Source organism: Eucyclogobius newberryi, unplaced genomic scaffold (assembly GCF_026437365.1).
Source record: "Eucyclogobius newberryi isolate DKJ021-1_F unplaced genomic scaffold, fEucNew1.0.hap1 SCAF_3, whole genome shotgun sequence".
NCBI classification, from domain to species: Eukaryota; Metazoa; Chordata; class Actinopteri; order Gobiiformes; family Gobiidae; genus Eucyclogobius; species Eucyclogobius newberryi.
This window is the reverse complement of record NW_027315945.1, coordinates 17106896-17124527: the sequence shown is the minus strand read 5'-3', so window position 1 is coordinate 17124527 and position 17632 is coordinate 17106896. Positions and strand designations below refer to the sequence as shown.

General features: G+C 40.8%; 1 protein-coding gene across 1 annotated transcript in view; it reads left to right on the top strand.

Moving 5' to 3' along the window:
• The first annotated feature begins 293 nt into the window (after window positions 1-293).
• Window positions 294-17632, top strand: part of snrka (SNF related kinase a) — a 46516-nt gene continuing 29177 nt past the window's right edge. Inside the window, exons 1-2 of the mRNA XM_072459975.1 lie at window positions 294-556; window positions 2484-3197. Of these exons, the coding sequence (XP_072316076.1) occupies window positions 2519-3197 (679 nt within the window). The 5' untranslated portion in view covers window positions 294-556; window positions 2484-2518. The remainder of the gene's footprint in view (window positions 557-2483; window positions 3198-17632) is intronic.

The window sequence follows — 17632 nt, the reverse complement described above, 5'->3', positions numbered from 1 at the left end:
TGTCAGCATTAGTGTATATATTTTTTAATTCACTTTGTTTTATTATTTATATACAGTCAAATATATGTTTTATATACTGTTTTAACATTCCAAAGGACCCTACCTAGCATGAGCAGCCTTCATTGCATTTCATATACTGCATCATTGAAACTGAGCATATGTTTTATTATTATTACGTTGTCATTAAAACCTGTGATGAACGTGGTGGTGCTCGTTGATTGTAGAGTGAATTCCGCCCGCTTGTCTGGTCCCTGATGCGGCGTAGTTCTGCGGGGCTGGGGCTGCTGGGAGGAGGAGGAGGAGGAGGAGGAGGAGGAGGAGGATACAACAATTCCGATTAGGTTCTGCCGCGACCAACGATGCAATGCCTCGTTTTACGGATGAGCCATGGGCATAAGCGCCTCCTGAGTCGTCCAATCACCCCGACAAGAGCCCACCACACCGCTTACCACAAGGATTTACCACTGGACCAAAGGGATCGCTACCAGACGACCTGAAGTACCCGGAGGACAGCGCGCTCCCCGGGCTGAATGTTTACCGAAGTGCAGCTGGAGCGGTGAGCCTAGCCAGCCTGCCGTAGTAACTTTAGCCCGCTACATGCTAACTGCTAACTCCTGCTAACTCCGGGCTTTTTACGCAACACCTGCTAAATGGCATTAGCCAAATGAGCCCAGTCGAGGGTAATTTAGTTCATAATAATGTAAATGTGGCTGTTTGATCCTGAGAAGAAATAAGTCTGTCATGCTCAACGCTAATGTTAATCAATGAACAACGAGGGCTAACTACATCCTGGCACCGTCAAGCTAATGTTATGACACTGGCCGTGTGTTGCTCATTTGCACCGGTCACTTCAACTCTCATGCCGGCTGGTTATAAACACCCACATGTTAAACGTTGAGTTAGTGTGTTTTTAGCTCAGGGTGTTTTAAGAGTGTCGTAAAACGGATGCATTTAGGCGTTAACTTTAGTGCAGCTGAATCCTGTCAAAACAAGACGCTCAGCCGTAACCTGCCACAGTAGTGACTTTTCACTTTGGTCTGGATTTGCGGATTGTGCGGAGTTTATGAATGAAATAACGTTTTTTTTTAGATATGTATGGGTGAAAATCAACATGATCGTCGCTATATCAGAAGTTTTGCACACGATCTAGTTCAAAATAGAGTGTGAACATGTGTTTGTCTTTCTATGCAAATGGAAAGGTCCAAGACTATTTGTTACATCTGATTGTTTAGCAAATGACAAATTCCTGTGAATGGTTTTATTTGTGTTTGTTACGGTAGACAAGGTTTCAAATGTAGTCAAATGTTTTGTCATTTCAATATTTTCTACCATGGACCGCTCCTGGACAAATGAAGGATTGCATCGACTAACTTTCTGTTATCGTACTTGCGCATTAAAATAGTGGCTGCTGGCATTAATGAGGTTGTAATTAGGGATGTCACGATTATTCAGGTCACAATATAACCGTAAGAACTAAAAATGAATAGTGATTACAATTTTAGAAGCAAAAGTATTTTTAGTTCAACTTAGCGTCCAGAAAATAGATAAATGTAAAACACTTTTTTATCTGGCTGTTTTTTTCACATTTAACCTTATTTTGTCTTTCAGAAAGTCAAATTTGATAAAAAAAAAAAAAAAAACGGTCACAATTTTGAGGAATAAGTAACATGTTAGCTAATGGAAATGAAAGAAAATGAAAGATTTCACTGTTTAGTCTCAATCATTGGGAATAATCGTTAAATTGTGATGTTTTTTCCTCACAATAATCGTTACACTATAATTTTATATCATGACATCCCCGGGTAGAGACATAGATGACATCTAACCCACGAGATCCAGAGAGTGTTGGCTGTAAAAGTGCTATTACTGTGCTATTAAGTGTATTTACTGACTTTGTTTTTACAAGTAGTGACATGCAAACAATATAGTTGAATGTACACTTTGCTGATGTGTCATAATCCACACAATGTATGAGTTTGCCGGGGGGAAAAACATCTAAATACAACAGATCTAGTTGTTTTCTAGGTTTTCATCACTGAATTTAATCTGCACTACCTGTAGACTCGTATTTGACGAGGCTTTCAGTCTACGTAGTAAAGTGGGTGTCAGGACAAAGCTCGACAAAGTAAATCTGTTTTTAAATGTTAATACTCAAATTAATGCCTAGTTTCAATTCTAGTTGTAATATTGTACAGGATTTTCGATACTTCCAGACAATCCCAGTTTTGTATGGTTTAGGGACAATGGTAGTACATTTTGTATGAGTGTATCTTGTGTTGAAGTGAATAGAGCAGACTCAGATGGTTTGGACACTTTGTCAGCTGGTATAGACAAAGGGGGTATTTAGATGTTGTGAAAGACGACATGAAACAAGAAGCCAGTTTGTGAGACAGTAGAGCGCGTAGAGGATATTCTTTTATTCACACAGAAGTTTTGATTGTACATTTCTAACAATAGCATAACCTAATCCTACTGTTTTTCAGGAAGCTGTGGCCATGGGTTGCTCCTTCAGCCCACGATGAACTCCAATAAGCTGGATCCACAGGTCCCAACCAGCGCGCCCCTGCCCTCCGTGGGGCTCCCTCTCTCCCTGTCCCCTTCCCCAGCCATGGCAGGCCTCAAGCGGGGCTACGACGGCAAGATCGCTGGGCTTTACGACCTCGACAAGACGCTCGGAAGGGGCCATTTTGCAGTGGTGAAACTAGCCCGCCATGTCTTCACCGGGGAGAAGGTAGCGGTGAAGGTGATCGACAAGACTAAATTGGACACAGTAGCCACGGGACATCTCTTCCAGGAGGTGAGATGTATGAAGCTAGTCCAACACCCCAATATTGTCCGCCTGTATGAAGTCATAGACACACAGACTAAGCTTTATCTCATCCTTGAGCTTGGAGATGGCGGAGATATGTTCGACTACATCATGAAACACGAAGACGGTCTCACGGAAGAACTGGCAAAAAAATACTTTGCCCAAATTGTCCATGCGATATCCTACTGTCACCGGCTACATGTGGTGCACAGAGACCTCAAACCAGAAAATGTAGTCTTCTTTGAAAAGCAAGGATTGGTAAAGCTCACCGACTTCGGATTTAGCAACAAGTTTCAGCCCGGAAAAAAGTTAACAACTAGCTGTGGATCGTTGGCTTATTCAGCGCCGGAGATACTACTTGGAGATGAGTATGATGCTCCTGCAGTAGGTATGTAAATATTTTAGATTTGTAGACTCAAAATATAGTGAGTTTTATAGGTGTGTTTTTCTTTGCTTTGGGTTGATACTTTAACGCAATATGTACGGTAAGTTTCTCAAGTTTAAACATGACAATTGTGGTAGAGTGTTCCACTGCAGCTTGGTAATGAAATGGTTCTGAGGAAAATCAATTGCATTTTTATTTGTGGTTTGCATCTTGAACTCTTTTTGTTTCTAATGGCAAGAACAATTGCATAGAGTCAATTCTCTTAATTCTTCTCTGACCAAAGTGGCGTGCGTTTACACTATTGACTTTTCAAGCTGAGTCATAGCTAACCGCAGAGTTGAAAGATCTGCTTTTAATTCAGCCTCATCAAGTTTCTCGTGATATTTTTATGTCCTACCGTGCCGGCATGTATGTATGTAGTATTTGCATATAGTCGCATCATTACCATCTTTGCCTCAGGAAACTCGTATGCCTCATTCACTGTGTTTAGGTATATTTAATCCAACATTTACAGACTTTGCGGGGCATATTATTCATCAAGCACACAGCACAAAGGTTGCAAACTGTGTGTTGTAAACATAGTAATTTAAATGATTACTGGTAAGTATAATGTGCAGAGCGTAGTAGGTGAAAATATCTGGAATACCCAGCAACGGTTTTGATGAATGGAAGGAACTGGCATATAGAATCGCATAGAGTGGCCTACGCCTTCAGTGTTTTTACGTATATTTCTGGACCGCTACCTCGGATGTTTTTATTTGGCATCACCATCAAGAAACAAACATCATTTAACTTCTGTATTCTTGTTGTAATGTAGAGACCGTCACCTGTGGCGTTTGTTTCATCACACTTTGACATTACAACTTTCTTTCTGATGCTGAGGTGAACTGTGCATGTTTTTTTCCAGGTCTTGTCAATAGCCTCCTCCATTTAAGTTACTACACTCTTCTTTGCGTTCCCATTGCTGTTTTGACAAGCTGCCTTTGGGCCCTTACAGTGAGGTCAGTGCTGTTACTACTCTCCCTAATGGGCTCCCAGAGGTGTCCCGTAGCTCTAAATGAACTGTCCCATTGATTGTGTGTGAAGCTGACAAAGTGCAGAGCGACAGGCTGTGTGCCCTGGACTGGCGCGGTTGATATCATAGTCGTCCCATCAGGTGGTTTGAGAAAGGCACACGAGTCCTGCTGCTGTGGGACTGGATAATACTGTAGCGTGTGTATTGAGGAAAGCCTGATTGTTAGCAATCCTCAGAGACTAGTCTTGAATAAGTCAAATGCAGAGAACTAGTTCAAATGTTCTGCAATTTAGCTTAAGAAGATCATCATTACACATTTGTTCATTGTAAACCTCAATATCGATCTAGAACGGCTTAGTGTAGAAACATAGAAACAGTTCCATTGACTTCCCGTTCAAAACAGATAATCTTTCACGTGTCATAGTTGCATTTCGCTGTAACAAGCAGCAGATTCTCATTTAAATGCTTTTAGTGTTGAACATTTTCTTAATTTTTGACTCTCAATTTTTCATGTAGGTGAGGATAGGTGGTAGAAGAAAACAGGAATTTTCTGAGCAGTCAAGCCTCTGTTACAGGACCACACAGGATTTCTCAAACATACCTGTATCAATCAAAATACTACTTTTACAGAACTAATGACACGATCAAAAGTTCATTAAAGTAGATTATTTAGCATAATATGTCCCATTTCAGTGGCGTATAATATTATCATAGAAGGCTCTGCCACTATGCATTTTGATGATACTCAGCCCCTGAGTACTTTACAATGACGATACGAGCATCACGAAACAACTAATTGTGATGCTACATGCTGTTGTTAAGGAGCATTTTAAAATACACACAGGATTGGTTTTAACAGTAAATGTGCATGGCTTTTGAAATCAATAGCTGTTTTGTTATTTTTCTTATATTACTGTCTTGTCTTTGGAGCTGTGAGGAATCAGTCTTTTTGTTGTTTTGTCTTTGAACTTCGCACAGTCAAACTCGGTGTTTGTCAGTGCAGTGAAGATTAAAGGGAGAAACGTGGCGCCGCAGCTGTTGATTTGTCCCCATCAGCAGCAGCAGTAGTTGTTGTTGATGTTTTCCAGAGAGGGGCCATTACATGAGTCAGCTACATCACAGTCATCAGAGCCAAAGAGCCAGAAACACAGCAAATACAGTGTAATGGAGTCTTTTACTCAAATGCTTTCAAAACATTTGTTATATAATTATTAGAGAAAGTTTATGTGTAATTATAATGATGTGTCTTTCGGGCGAGAGTATGCTCCATTCAACAGACAAATGTGCTCAAATGACATATCTATCATTGGCCTGTCATTTTGGTGTACAAAATTATAGCACCTCAAATCATATTATAAGTGAGCATATTCATCGATATAACATCTTATGGTAGTATTATTGTGTTGTGCCAAAGTGTAAGGAGTAAGTAAGACTGAGGCTCTGCTATTGATGATAAAATATTGTGAAGCCATGGCCAGGATACACTGCATATTCTGTCCCAATTCTTCTGCCTTGATGAAAATTAACCAAAACATGAAAGATTTAATACATTTTACAAAAAAAGTTGATCACCACACTGTTTGAAAGCGTTAACTTGTAACATACCTTGTTGCTGTTGACATAGGGATGGGGAAAGAGCTTCTTATGTGTTTTAATCTCAGCACATTTCCATAATATGGAAATGTGTCTCTCCCGAATCTTATACTGTCAACTATTGCAAATAACTTTATTAATAAGCGCAGAGACTGTATGTGCAGAGTGTTGGACCAATCCGCCTCCGTCACCAGTTGATGCTTTTAGCCACAGGTTTGTAAACTCTCCAGAGAGAACGTCCCACTGGGAGCTCTACGGAGAAATGCTCTTCTCCTTTTCTGGTCTGCATGTTCAACCTCGCTCATGCTGTCAGAATACTGTGTGTTGTTTTACCTGTTAACTTTCAAGTAAGGCTTATATATTTTGTATTCAAGACAGCAATTCTCCGTTGCTTTGAAGAATCTTTATGTAAGTTTATACTCTAATGGCAGTTGTGTTTAATCCTTGACTTTAACAAAATGAACATGAATAAAACCAGCTTCCAGCTCAGTGTTTCACTTAATGGAACACTTGACTTATCCGCTAACAAAACAGGCTTGAGAGTCAGACGACTGTTTAAATTTGCTTGAAATCTGTATTTCAGTAGTTAAGATCTAAACTTGATCAACTGCAAATGTTTTATACTGTAGAAAATAAAATACATTTCTACATATCGTCGTCGTCGTCAGCAAGTTGCACAACAGTATATTTCTTCTTGAATTTAATGGTCCACTTTATCCCATAAATATTTAACATTTGTTGTTATTCCAAGATCCAAAAATCACAAAGCGTTATTTTAGTTTCTGGTGAAGTAGTGGGTGGATTTAAGGCCAACACTAAAGCCATTATCTGCCTGAACCTTTTGGCCTGTGCCCATTCTTCACCACATCTGGTTCAGTAGTTGTTAGTGGTGCTGTCCTTTCTGCCAAGTGCCCACTGTGTGACAAACTTAGCCCATGTCGTAGTGGTGGCGTAGTTGGCATCTTTGGCCGTGGTCCGGGACACTCCGCTGACCACACGCCTGTTATATGAGAGCACTTCTGAGGGCAGTCCTGAGCATTTGGAGAGGGAGTCAGTATTTAGTGGCCTGTGGCGCGGTGGTCAGGGCTATTAGGGCTGTATGTTTTTCTGAAAGCGAGAGGAATGATGTGGGGCTCTTGAGTGCTACTTTAGCCATCTGTGTGTTTGCTAACTGTCTCTCTTTGAGACCAAGGCATCACCTATTAACCCTAACCCTATTTCGGCTTATGTGGACAAACTTAAATTACTTGATGCTTTATGTGTTTTGTACTTGAAACTAGAAATTAGAAATTGGACAGTTTTCTATTGATTTTTTTTAAAACTGTTTTGTGGGTTTAAAATGTACCAAATCAATCATAGTTGTATTAAAAGTTTACATTCCCTAAAAGAGAGAACTATTGCACTATGCTTTGGTTGGAATGCGCTATTTTATCAGGGATTAAACTTGCATTCATTTACAAGAGTTTCAAAGCTAGAATACCTTAAAACATGCACCTATAACTTAGCTTTGTGGCCAGATCTGTGACAAGTTCATCACTTAATCACAACTAATACATTTTTGAACTCTAAGTAATCAAGTAATAGTTAACTGGTCCACACATAGGTTCCAAAACATGCCATGAGCTGAGAAAATATGTTTTATAACTCAAATTGAGCCAAAAGAAAATGTGTACATTTTAGTATAGTGTATTTGATGAAAACACTATTTTGCCCATAAATGTGTAAACATCTTTCCATTGCATTTACCGTAATCAAAAGTATAATCACTTCACTGGACTTGAAGCAGTCTCCATGGAGATGGATACGTTTAATCCCATATTGTACAACATTCCAGGCAAAGCAATAACATCAACCACAAACAAATATTTATTCACTTCAGCGCCGCCAATACGGACATGCCATACATCATTTTAAATCTTAGCAAATGTTTAATCCAATCGTTGAGTTTGTTTGACTATTCACAATATTTTTAACATCACTAGACAAAAGCATAAACGCAATTTTATCAAAGTTTTCTAGCCAAATTCAGTAGTTGTTCATTCATTTTAATTGGCATTTCCGGAGCCCCTCAACATTTGGATCAGGCTCGGATCCAGAAAATCCATATCAGTAGAGCCGTAATCTCCAAGCAGGTAGCATACAAAAAGTATGCTTTACAACCACACAAAATACACTGTTTTTTTACAAATTCCTGATTTTTTTTCTGCGTGCTTCCAAGTGTTGCCCATCCCTTTTGCAAAGCCCTTGGACTCGCACTCGTTTTGACCCGTTTATCAGTTGTAGTCGTCTGCTCTTTGGCCCCATCGCAGTGTCCCTGGAGCTTCCTGGAGAAACGTCTCTTAATTGCTGTCCACTGGTGCCAGAGGATGGGGGAACAGTAAATCCCGGCTTTTGTTTGGATCAAGCTCAGGGGACCACTATGAGATTAGGCTAGCTTTGATTAGCGCTGGTTCATGGGGGTCCCACCCCTGGGCAAATGCAGCCCTCTTCAGATTGGATCACTGTTAGAAACTGTTGGGCAGGTGGGTTCTTGGCAAACGCTCAGGTGGCGCTGCTCCTGTGATCATGGTGGGTTTGTTTATACGCCAATTTGAGATATTACTAGTTCTGTTTTGGATTTAAGGGAAGGGATTGAGCCAGACTATTATGTCATGGTTTTATGTATTTTCAGTGTACTCTTCTATTCTGACTCTGCAGCAGTTTGTATAATCCTGTGCTCCTGCAAGTTTGCAAGCAAAATACTAGCTGATGGTCAAAAACATTATCTTATTGTGATCTACACACAGAGATTAATTCTGCTTTCTTTTGAGCCGTCAATAGTCTGTGGGAAAATGGGTATAGTTTTTTGTGCAGCAAAGAATTGTAACTGCATGCATGCATTTCTGAGAATTCTCTCAGTAAGGTGGGGTCAGAGTGATAAAGACTCACAAGAGAATTGTGACCAAACAGGTTAATCAGGGACCCAGTATCGCAGTTTGTTTAACACTGTCACTTTAGCTCAACAAACTATTTGTACCTACTAGCCTTCTGAACATTATTACCTGTCAAGTACTAAAGCTCCCAGAAACTCCTTGAAGAGCCTTGAATCTAAACTTCAAAGATCTTCTTGTTCAGGGGTACATATTTGGGTAATTTAAGCTTGGAGCCATCACATCCTTAAAATAATTAGCAGGATTTTGGCAAAGTTGACATAAAACTCCACAAACTATAAAGTTGGCACAGAAATACAGATATTTTTCTAAAGTATGATGCAAGTTTGATATATTTCCACTACTTCTTTTAACTAACAATTCAAATTCTGGAAAATGTCAAACTCAAATGAATCAAGATCATCAACATTGATCTTTTCAGGGTTTTCTGTACATTTGCAGGTCGAGCAATTTGCCTCAGAGTATTTGGGTCATTGATTATGCAACAAAACTAAATATTGCAAAAATGCGAAAACTTCAAACTTGCCATATATTCCCATATGGAAAATAATTCAAATGTAGCACCTTTATTTAATACTTCTAAACTATGCTGGTGTGTGAAGCATCAGCATTTGTGTGCCTACTTGTCTGTGAGTTGACGCTGAGGAGGAGGTAAGGTAAGTCTCTAGAGAAATGTAGATTGTGAATGAGAAGTTAGTACCATTTCTATTTCTATACACATCACAGTCTCTAATGACTTCAGGAGATGGCAGTTCCCATATCACCCTCCATGCATCATTCCCACAGTGAGATCCATTTCTACCTGCTGCATATTATTTACATTTGAGCGCTTGCATAATTGTTCAGTGCATGGGAACCGAGAAAGTAAAACGGTCGTCATGCGTGTACAGAGATGTTCAGACTTGAGATTATGCCATTGTCAAATTACATGCAATAGTAAATGGCAAGTTATGAACAAGGTTAAAGATCGGTATTAAGGACCCAAAAGGGAACAAGCGGTAGAAAATGGATGGATGGATTAACATTTTGAAATCCCCCACATTATAATTCAATTGAACAACCAAATGGGCAAGGGATGATATTACAATTTTGTACCACAATTATCATGGCCAAAAAAACTGCAATTAATGATAATATCACAATGAATCAAATTTCTGACTGTTTAAAATGTTAATATTATGAATAAGTTCCATGTTCTAAATGAAAACAACTATGATCTAGAGGAGAACATCATGGACAATCTGATTATCTTTGTTGGCGATTATCACGCTTCTACAAAATGTACTTGAACGTTAATTGTCCACTCTTTTTTATTACAATATACAACATTATTCTTTATCATCCCATTCCTACAACCAATTGATTCCTGAATTGATGCACAGAGGCTCATACTGACCATCTATAAATGCAACATAAAACGGTCCAGAAGGTATTGGCGCCCTTAAGGAACTTAGTCCGCTGTGTGTGACTCATTCTGTCAGGAGAACAGACCAGACATGGAGGGAACGGCAGGCAAACTAGGGATAGAAAGGTAAAGCTGAGAGTTGAACCTGAGAACTTCTGTGGCGGTAGTGCAGCCACCACTTTGACTATGAGCGAACTAACAAACAGCTTATTGAATCCCACCAGTTTTAGCCCAAAGCAGTTGTGCAATTTATTAGACATGTATTGCGCAACGATAGGCCACTTTGTTTTCCCATAACCATACTGTCTCTATAAAACAAGCATTAAAGTGAAACTCTGTAACTGTGTCAAGACAAGTGTTAATGTCCTCACAGCAGCGGCCACTTCGGGGAGTTGTATTTCATAGTGACTACACATGTTGGTGCCAGGTGTGAACAGGGCCTCAGTAGATGAGCACTGGTGATCCCACGGTATGAGAAAACATGAGCTGCAAAGGGTGAGTGAGAGTGAGTTTAAAAACCCCTGCAAGTGTGCTGAAGGCGCACATGGGCAGTTGCAGGGATTAGTCCAGAGACAGGACCGGGGACAGAGGGGACAGGTGCAGAGGGTGGAAAGTCTCAAGACCAGATCCCTTGAAGTGACTCAAGGGCATCCTGATAGATCACAGAGATAAACTTAAGCCCGTAAAATGCTGCCACTTATAAATGTTAGAGATGCTTTCTTTGTTTTCAGTGCAGAGGAAATTCAAGACAAAAAACCCAAAATCTATCAATATATCAATCTAGTATGTTCAGTTCCTTAGACCAATTTCTATTACAGTTCTGTTTGAGTTAGTTTTTCTGTTGGTAATTTGTCCCTCGCTAAACCAGTCAACAATACAATAAACCAAAAGCAAAAAAATGCAAAATGACACAACCTGAACTGTACATCCTCAGTTCAATACACATCACGAAACAAGTTATTAAAACTGTAATTTGCATAGATCTTTAAAGAACAGTGAGGTAGTTAGTAATTTAAGAGTCATGTACGACTGCACTTGAACATGCCATTAGCATCCAAAACTAGCAGCTCAGCCCAGGCTGACCCGGTGGCCTGTTGTACAAACTGATGGGCTCCCTTCCACTCTCCTTTTGTCACAGATCACTGAAGAGAACAATTACAACTAATCACTAGTGCTGCCTGGCTGCTGTTCTCTGTCCTTTAAGTTTATTGGAGTGATACTGGGATAAAAGTAGAACCAGCAGCTATTTCTCAACATCAAACACTTGCTCTAGTCTCGACATTCTTCTGCTAAAGACAGATGCTCCCATCCCAATAAAATGAAGCCTGAAAAATATTTTCCCTCTTCACCATAGATGGATGTCTTTAAAAACTGTATTCATTGCCCAACCAAAGTATTACTGTAGGCAAGCATTAAAGTTGAAGCAGCGTAGCGATAAGTGAAAAACATTTTCTATTAGTAAAAGTTTTCCAAACAATAAATACTTTTCTTTTAGAATATATCCTGTAATTTGATAAAAATGCAGACATTTTTTGTGTCTTCTTTCTTATTTACATTTTTAAATACTTATTTACTCCAAATATTAAAATTCAGCAATAAAACAGCCATAAAAGTCTGGAGATAGTTAACCGTCAGCCGGCTTGATAACTGGCTGCCTCACAACTGGTGTCCAGATGCTGTGATGGAGCTGGCAGTTTTATCTCGATGTGAATTCCTGGCTAAGACGAGATCCAGGGAGCAGCAGCGGCCCGCCCGGTGCGTGGATTTAAAAACAGATGTCGCCTACAGACCCAACTGTGCCAACCGCTGCAGCCAGACCAACCACCACAAGTATCAAATGACATCATGGTAGTGTCAGAGTAGAATCTGAAATGTCTGATGAATGAATAAAACAATAAACTGTAAAGCAAGTGTCTAGCAATACATTCACAAATGTACTGTATAAACGCAGATGGCAATACAGTCCTTTCCATTTACCCAAGTTCAGTGTTCTCGCTGAGGGGTTTTAAAACGGCATGCACGGCACGGCATACACACACGGCACGGCATACACACACGGCACGGCATACACACACGGCACGGCATACACACACGGCACGGCATACACACACGGCACGGCATACACACACGGCACGGCATACACACACGGCACGGCATACACACACGGCACGGCATACACACACGGCACGGCATACACACACGGCACGGCATACACACACGGCACGGCATACACACACGGCACGGCATACACGTCACGGCATACACACACGGCACGGCATACACACACGGCACGGCATACACACACGGCACGGCATACACACACGGCACGGCATACACACACGGCACGGCATACACACACGGCACGGCATACACACACGGCACGGCATACACGTCACGGCATACACACACGGCACGGCATACACACACGGCACGGCATACACACACGGCACGGCATACACACACGGCATACACACACGCATACTACTGTGTAGTACCATGCGAGCGCAAAAGGCGCGAGCGGAAATTTTCTAAGTACTTTCACCGCCATCCTCAAACCTCAGCCCAGCTAGAATACTGCAATTTCTACTACTATATGGATTGTTTTCAGATGATGCAATATCCAATATTTGTCTTGCTGTTGTGGCTGATATTTGCTGATACTAGGGTTTTACTCTGTATATCGATATTGTGATATATCGTGACAGACTTCTTGGCAATCGTGATACATTTGAACAACATAAAGTCATTATAAATTGCAGTTCTACACTTCTTTAACCTTCAAACTGTTGCATCAAGGCTTAATCTGAGGAGTTGAAAACTTAACTTCATCATAGGACAATTGTATTCTGATATTAATGAATATTAATAGAAATTCCAAAGCATTTTGCTATTCTACTTAATCAAAACATAATTTTATCTTTATTTTTTGTTTGTCATCTGCTTCTGTCATACTGCACTGTGATAGTTAACTCCACTTGTCACTCACTCAGAGCATGACTCGCTGATCAATAGGAGTGGGGGATGAAATGTGTCTGAGCTTGAGCTTGTAACAGAGAAGCACTGAACCATGAATCATCATTAAAATATTCACAGGATCACATCACGATTACATTTACAAAATGGTTACAACATGTATTTATCTTGGATATAATTTAATTTTAATTTGCACTCGATAGTTAAAAACACTTTTGATGCACACCATGGCGTCTCCTGGTGAAAATATCAGCTCCCCACGTTGCCTAAATTTTCAATACTGGAAGGTTACCAATATCTGGAAAACCATTCCAGTAGCGTCAATACCAAAACGTGTCTTTTTGCAAGCTACAAGTTGAGTTCTGAAAATATCTTTTGACATTTACAGCTTCATTAAATTGCTCGATCTCCTCTGAATAATATAGAAGCTATTGCAAAAAGAGATAATTTTGTCTTTTATGTTAATTCAATGTGGTTTTTAAGGTTTGTGAACCAGACTGGCCAGTCTCCAACTAATACCCAGGAACAGAATGGAAACATCTCACAAGATCAAGTTACAAGAGAAGCGCTTTGGCAGTGCTGCTAATATTACACTTTCCCCCGTCTGCATTTAATGACAACACGGATGAAAGCATGGCTTGCTAATGCGGGTGACACAGCTTTATTTACCACTTTAAACGCTGACAAGCGGCCAGAATAACAACTCACAGCAATTATTACCAACAGATCTGGTGCGAGCGGACGCCAACACCGGCTAAGAGATGAGTTCAAACACAACAGGGGAAACCTACAAAAGGATTGTGGAAGGTACCGTGTCTTTAAATGGACATCTCAGATTAAAGAAACTAGGACTGGGCAATGTGATGATAAAAATGGAACTGTGATGTCCTTGTGATAATCTGCTATTTTGGTGAAATTGTCATACTGTTTTTAAGTAGTTTTGCTTTTAGGATGCAGTATCTTGACTCTAATCCTTAAAGCTACCGACTCGATTTCCCATGATTGATTTCAGCTTCGGTCAGGCACAAAGAAGCTGCACCACATGGGGAATCGAGCACTTCGCTTCCCCATCTCCTGGTTATTGGTCCTGTGGCTGCTGTCATTTTCTGTCCGCTCTCTGGTTTATCAGAGCAAAGCGCCTGAATACAGAGCAGCCTAGGAAAACACGCCAAGAGACCAATCCCACACTCGCTAATTAAAGCATCAGGGTGCCGCTGGGAGGCACACATGGATGTAGTGAAGGAAATAATCCACTTTTCTGGAGAAGAAATGATTGTGTCTGGCAAAGTACGATATTCATATTAAAATGAATTACTATTTTTGGGTGGGCGGTTGCAGATTTGCTCATTAGCAACCGTATCCTCAAAATACCTCATAGAGCTCATTTGTTGCATGACTCAAAACAACTGACTGTAAGACGAGCATTGTACAGAGCACCATTTTTTGGGGGAATTTTGTACCATTTTGACTTTCGGCCAATGATGACTCCAGTCACAAGGGGGAAGTAAAACGTTAATGACTTATTTATTTCTTGCGAAAAGATGATGCAGCATTTACCCCTGAGGTTCCCGGTAATGCAACACCAAGCTAATGCTTATAAAGGTCAGACTGTGCAACTAAGCACACTGTACTCTGTTGGTGATTTCCAGGCAACTGGTAACTGATTAAAAACTCAACTCAAACTGGTCATTTCTACTAGTGAACTCGGCGATGGGCCCATACAGGCAGGACTGGAACCAATCATAGAGCAGCATAGTGGTTTGGGCGGAAGTCAAAACAACCCAAAACAAATATGGCGGCACTGACCGCCGTACTTCAGCCTATTTTAAGGAAGATATGGACTATTGCTTTTCAAAAACGTGCACAAAATGACACTGATTACTTCTGCTGTTGTGACACTTTGACCAATCAACGTTTGTATTATTGTAACGTCCCAATGGCTTCCGACGAGAGCCTTCTCCGATTGATTCATGTGAATAACTTGATTCGGAGTGAGACTCAGATCAATCTGGACGGAGCCAGGTTATCTCTACAAGTGTAGACCAACCAATTTGCGCGTCTCACGAGATTGGCTGAAGCTTACTGTGGCACAATGGACAGTTGCCCTATTATTTTCATCTAAAAGGTAATTTCAGTATGCCATAACCCCACAATTTCTTCAAGCACAATCCTTTTAAAATGTTAATGTAAAATGCAATTACACACTTGACTGATTCAAGTTAGCACTGTGAAAAGGTAAAAGGGATTTTGAGGGTAGATCTTGTCGAAGGTTTACCATTTTGCCGTGGACCTAAGCTTGATGGAGGTGAATTTTTGTTTTGGCGGATGATTCAGTGAACAATCGTTGCTGTGGTAATGCATGCTGCCGGAGTGTGAGCCAGGTGTGAGGTGCTGCTGTAGTGTACGAGTCTGGTCTCTAGGGGCCTGTGTGCAATCTCCTCCCCATATCTTCTCAACCTGGAGGCTGTGGGCAAAGCTGTCAACATATCAACAACTGTGCCACTTAATCTTGACAGTACAATGCAACCAGGCTCACACACCTCATCTGCAATGTACCCTTCTTCAAACTGACACGATATGGCACGAGGAAGCACGTTTTTTTGCTGGGCGAAAATATCTATTCATAAGCCAAGGTCAAATGGTTAATGTGTTCTAAAGTTGTTATTGTTTGTGTTTTTAAATGGATAGAAATCGAAACATGTCAATTTAACCTTCATGCTGCCACTAACAACTTAAATACTTTAAAGTGTTTTTAAACAGCGGGTACGCATTAGTCAGTGTGTGGGCTTCACTTATGCTTGAGAATTTGAGTCTCGCTACAGTAAATTAACCTTTCTTAAAATGAATGGTGGTGCTGTCAAACCTAAGGCAAAAATGTCCTCCAAGTTTCAGTTGCAAGTATTATGTACTATATTTCTGTACTTGTTCTGTACTTTGAACATATTGTGAACTTCTTATGCCATAGGGAATTTTGTGGGGAATGCCCAATCTGGTTAGTACTTGGATGGGAGACCGCTGTGAACACCAAAGGCCACAGTGGGGCGGTAGTGACTCTAGTGGCCTTAGTCAACACGTTTCACCCACATTTCCTTTGAATCTGGTGTGTGTGTAAATGGTTGGTGGTGGTTGGAGGGGCAGAAGACGCAGATTGCCAGCCTCACTTTTATCAGTCTCCAGGTGTGGAGGGAATGAATAATGCACTGTAATGCACTGTAAAACACTATATAATTCAAATGTAAGGTGGCTGGCATAGTGTACAGAAACATCTGTGCAGAGTACAGGCTGGAGACCCCAAGGACAAAGTGGGAAACCCCTCCAAAGGTGGTGGAGAACGACCGAGCCAAGGTCCTCTGGGACTTCCAGATACAGACAGACAGAATGGTAATGGCAAACCAACCGGACATAGTGGTGGTCGACAAGGGTCAGAGGAAAGCCGTGGTGGTGGACATTGCAGTATCATGGGATGGTAACATCAGGAATAAGGAACACAAGAAACTAGAGAAATACTAAGGCCTCAGAGAGGAGCTGGAGAAGGCCTGGAGTGTGAAGGTATCGGTGGTGCCCGTTGTGATCGGAGCACTTGGAGCAGTGACCCCCAAACTGGAGGAATGGCTTGAGCAGATCCCAGGAAAAACATCAGACATCTCGGTCCAGAAAAGTGCAGTGCAGGAACAGCAAAGATACTGTGCAGAACCCTCAAGCTCCCTTTCTGCAAGGAGAAATAGAGACCACTCTCGGAGGGTGAGGTGAGATCTCTTTTTCCTTTTTTTCTCTTGGACACTATTGATTTACTTCAGTCAACTGTGGCCACCTTTTACAGTGTGCAGAGAGCATTACAGGTAATCACCATTAGATGCGGAAATTGTCATGTAGTTATTATAGTGTAAAATAAAAGGGAAAGTGCTGTGACCTCGTTGTGGTGTCGGCAATTAGTTTTTGGCTTTGCAATACATCAATAGCTAATTTTATTGTTCAGTCGCTCCGGCTCCTATTAGGGTACAGTGTAATTCTCCCTAAGCCCCACAATGTTAACGCCATGGTGTGTATTCTCTATGCAGGTCGCTTTAGGGTCACGCTCTTGGCACCAGTTTATTTACCCGGTCTCTGGGGGACCAAATTGTAAATAGTTACACAACCCATTTTTCTGCAGAGCAAAGCCACACAAGTAAGTGAAGGACGAGATCTCAGGCAATGAGTGTAAACCACAGCACAAAGCAAGGCCATTGCAATTTCAAAAGCATTATTTTACTAGCAATACTACTACTACCACCAAAATGCTTTTTTCAAGTAATAAAGTAAACTCTGTTTTTATTGTAAAAGCAGCTATAGGATCAAAATGAGATCACAGTGTGCTGTCTATATCTATAACACATTTTTATCAGCCTCAAACGCGGGCACACTGACTGTTTGAAATAAACTACCGTTAGATCTGTCTCACAAAAATCAGGTACATCACAGTCAATACACAATTGAAATCAGAATTTAAAATGTAACCTTCCTCCTAACTTTTTGAAAATGGTTG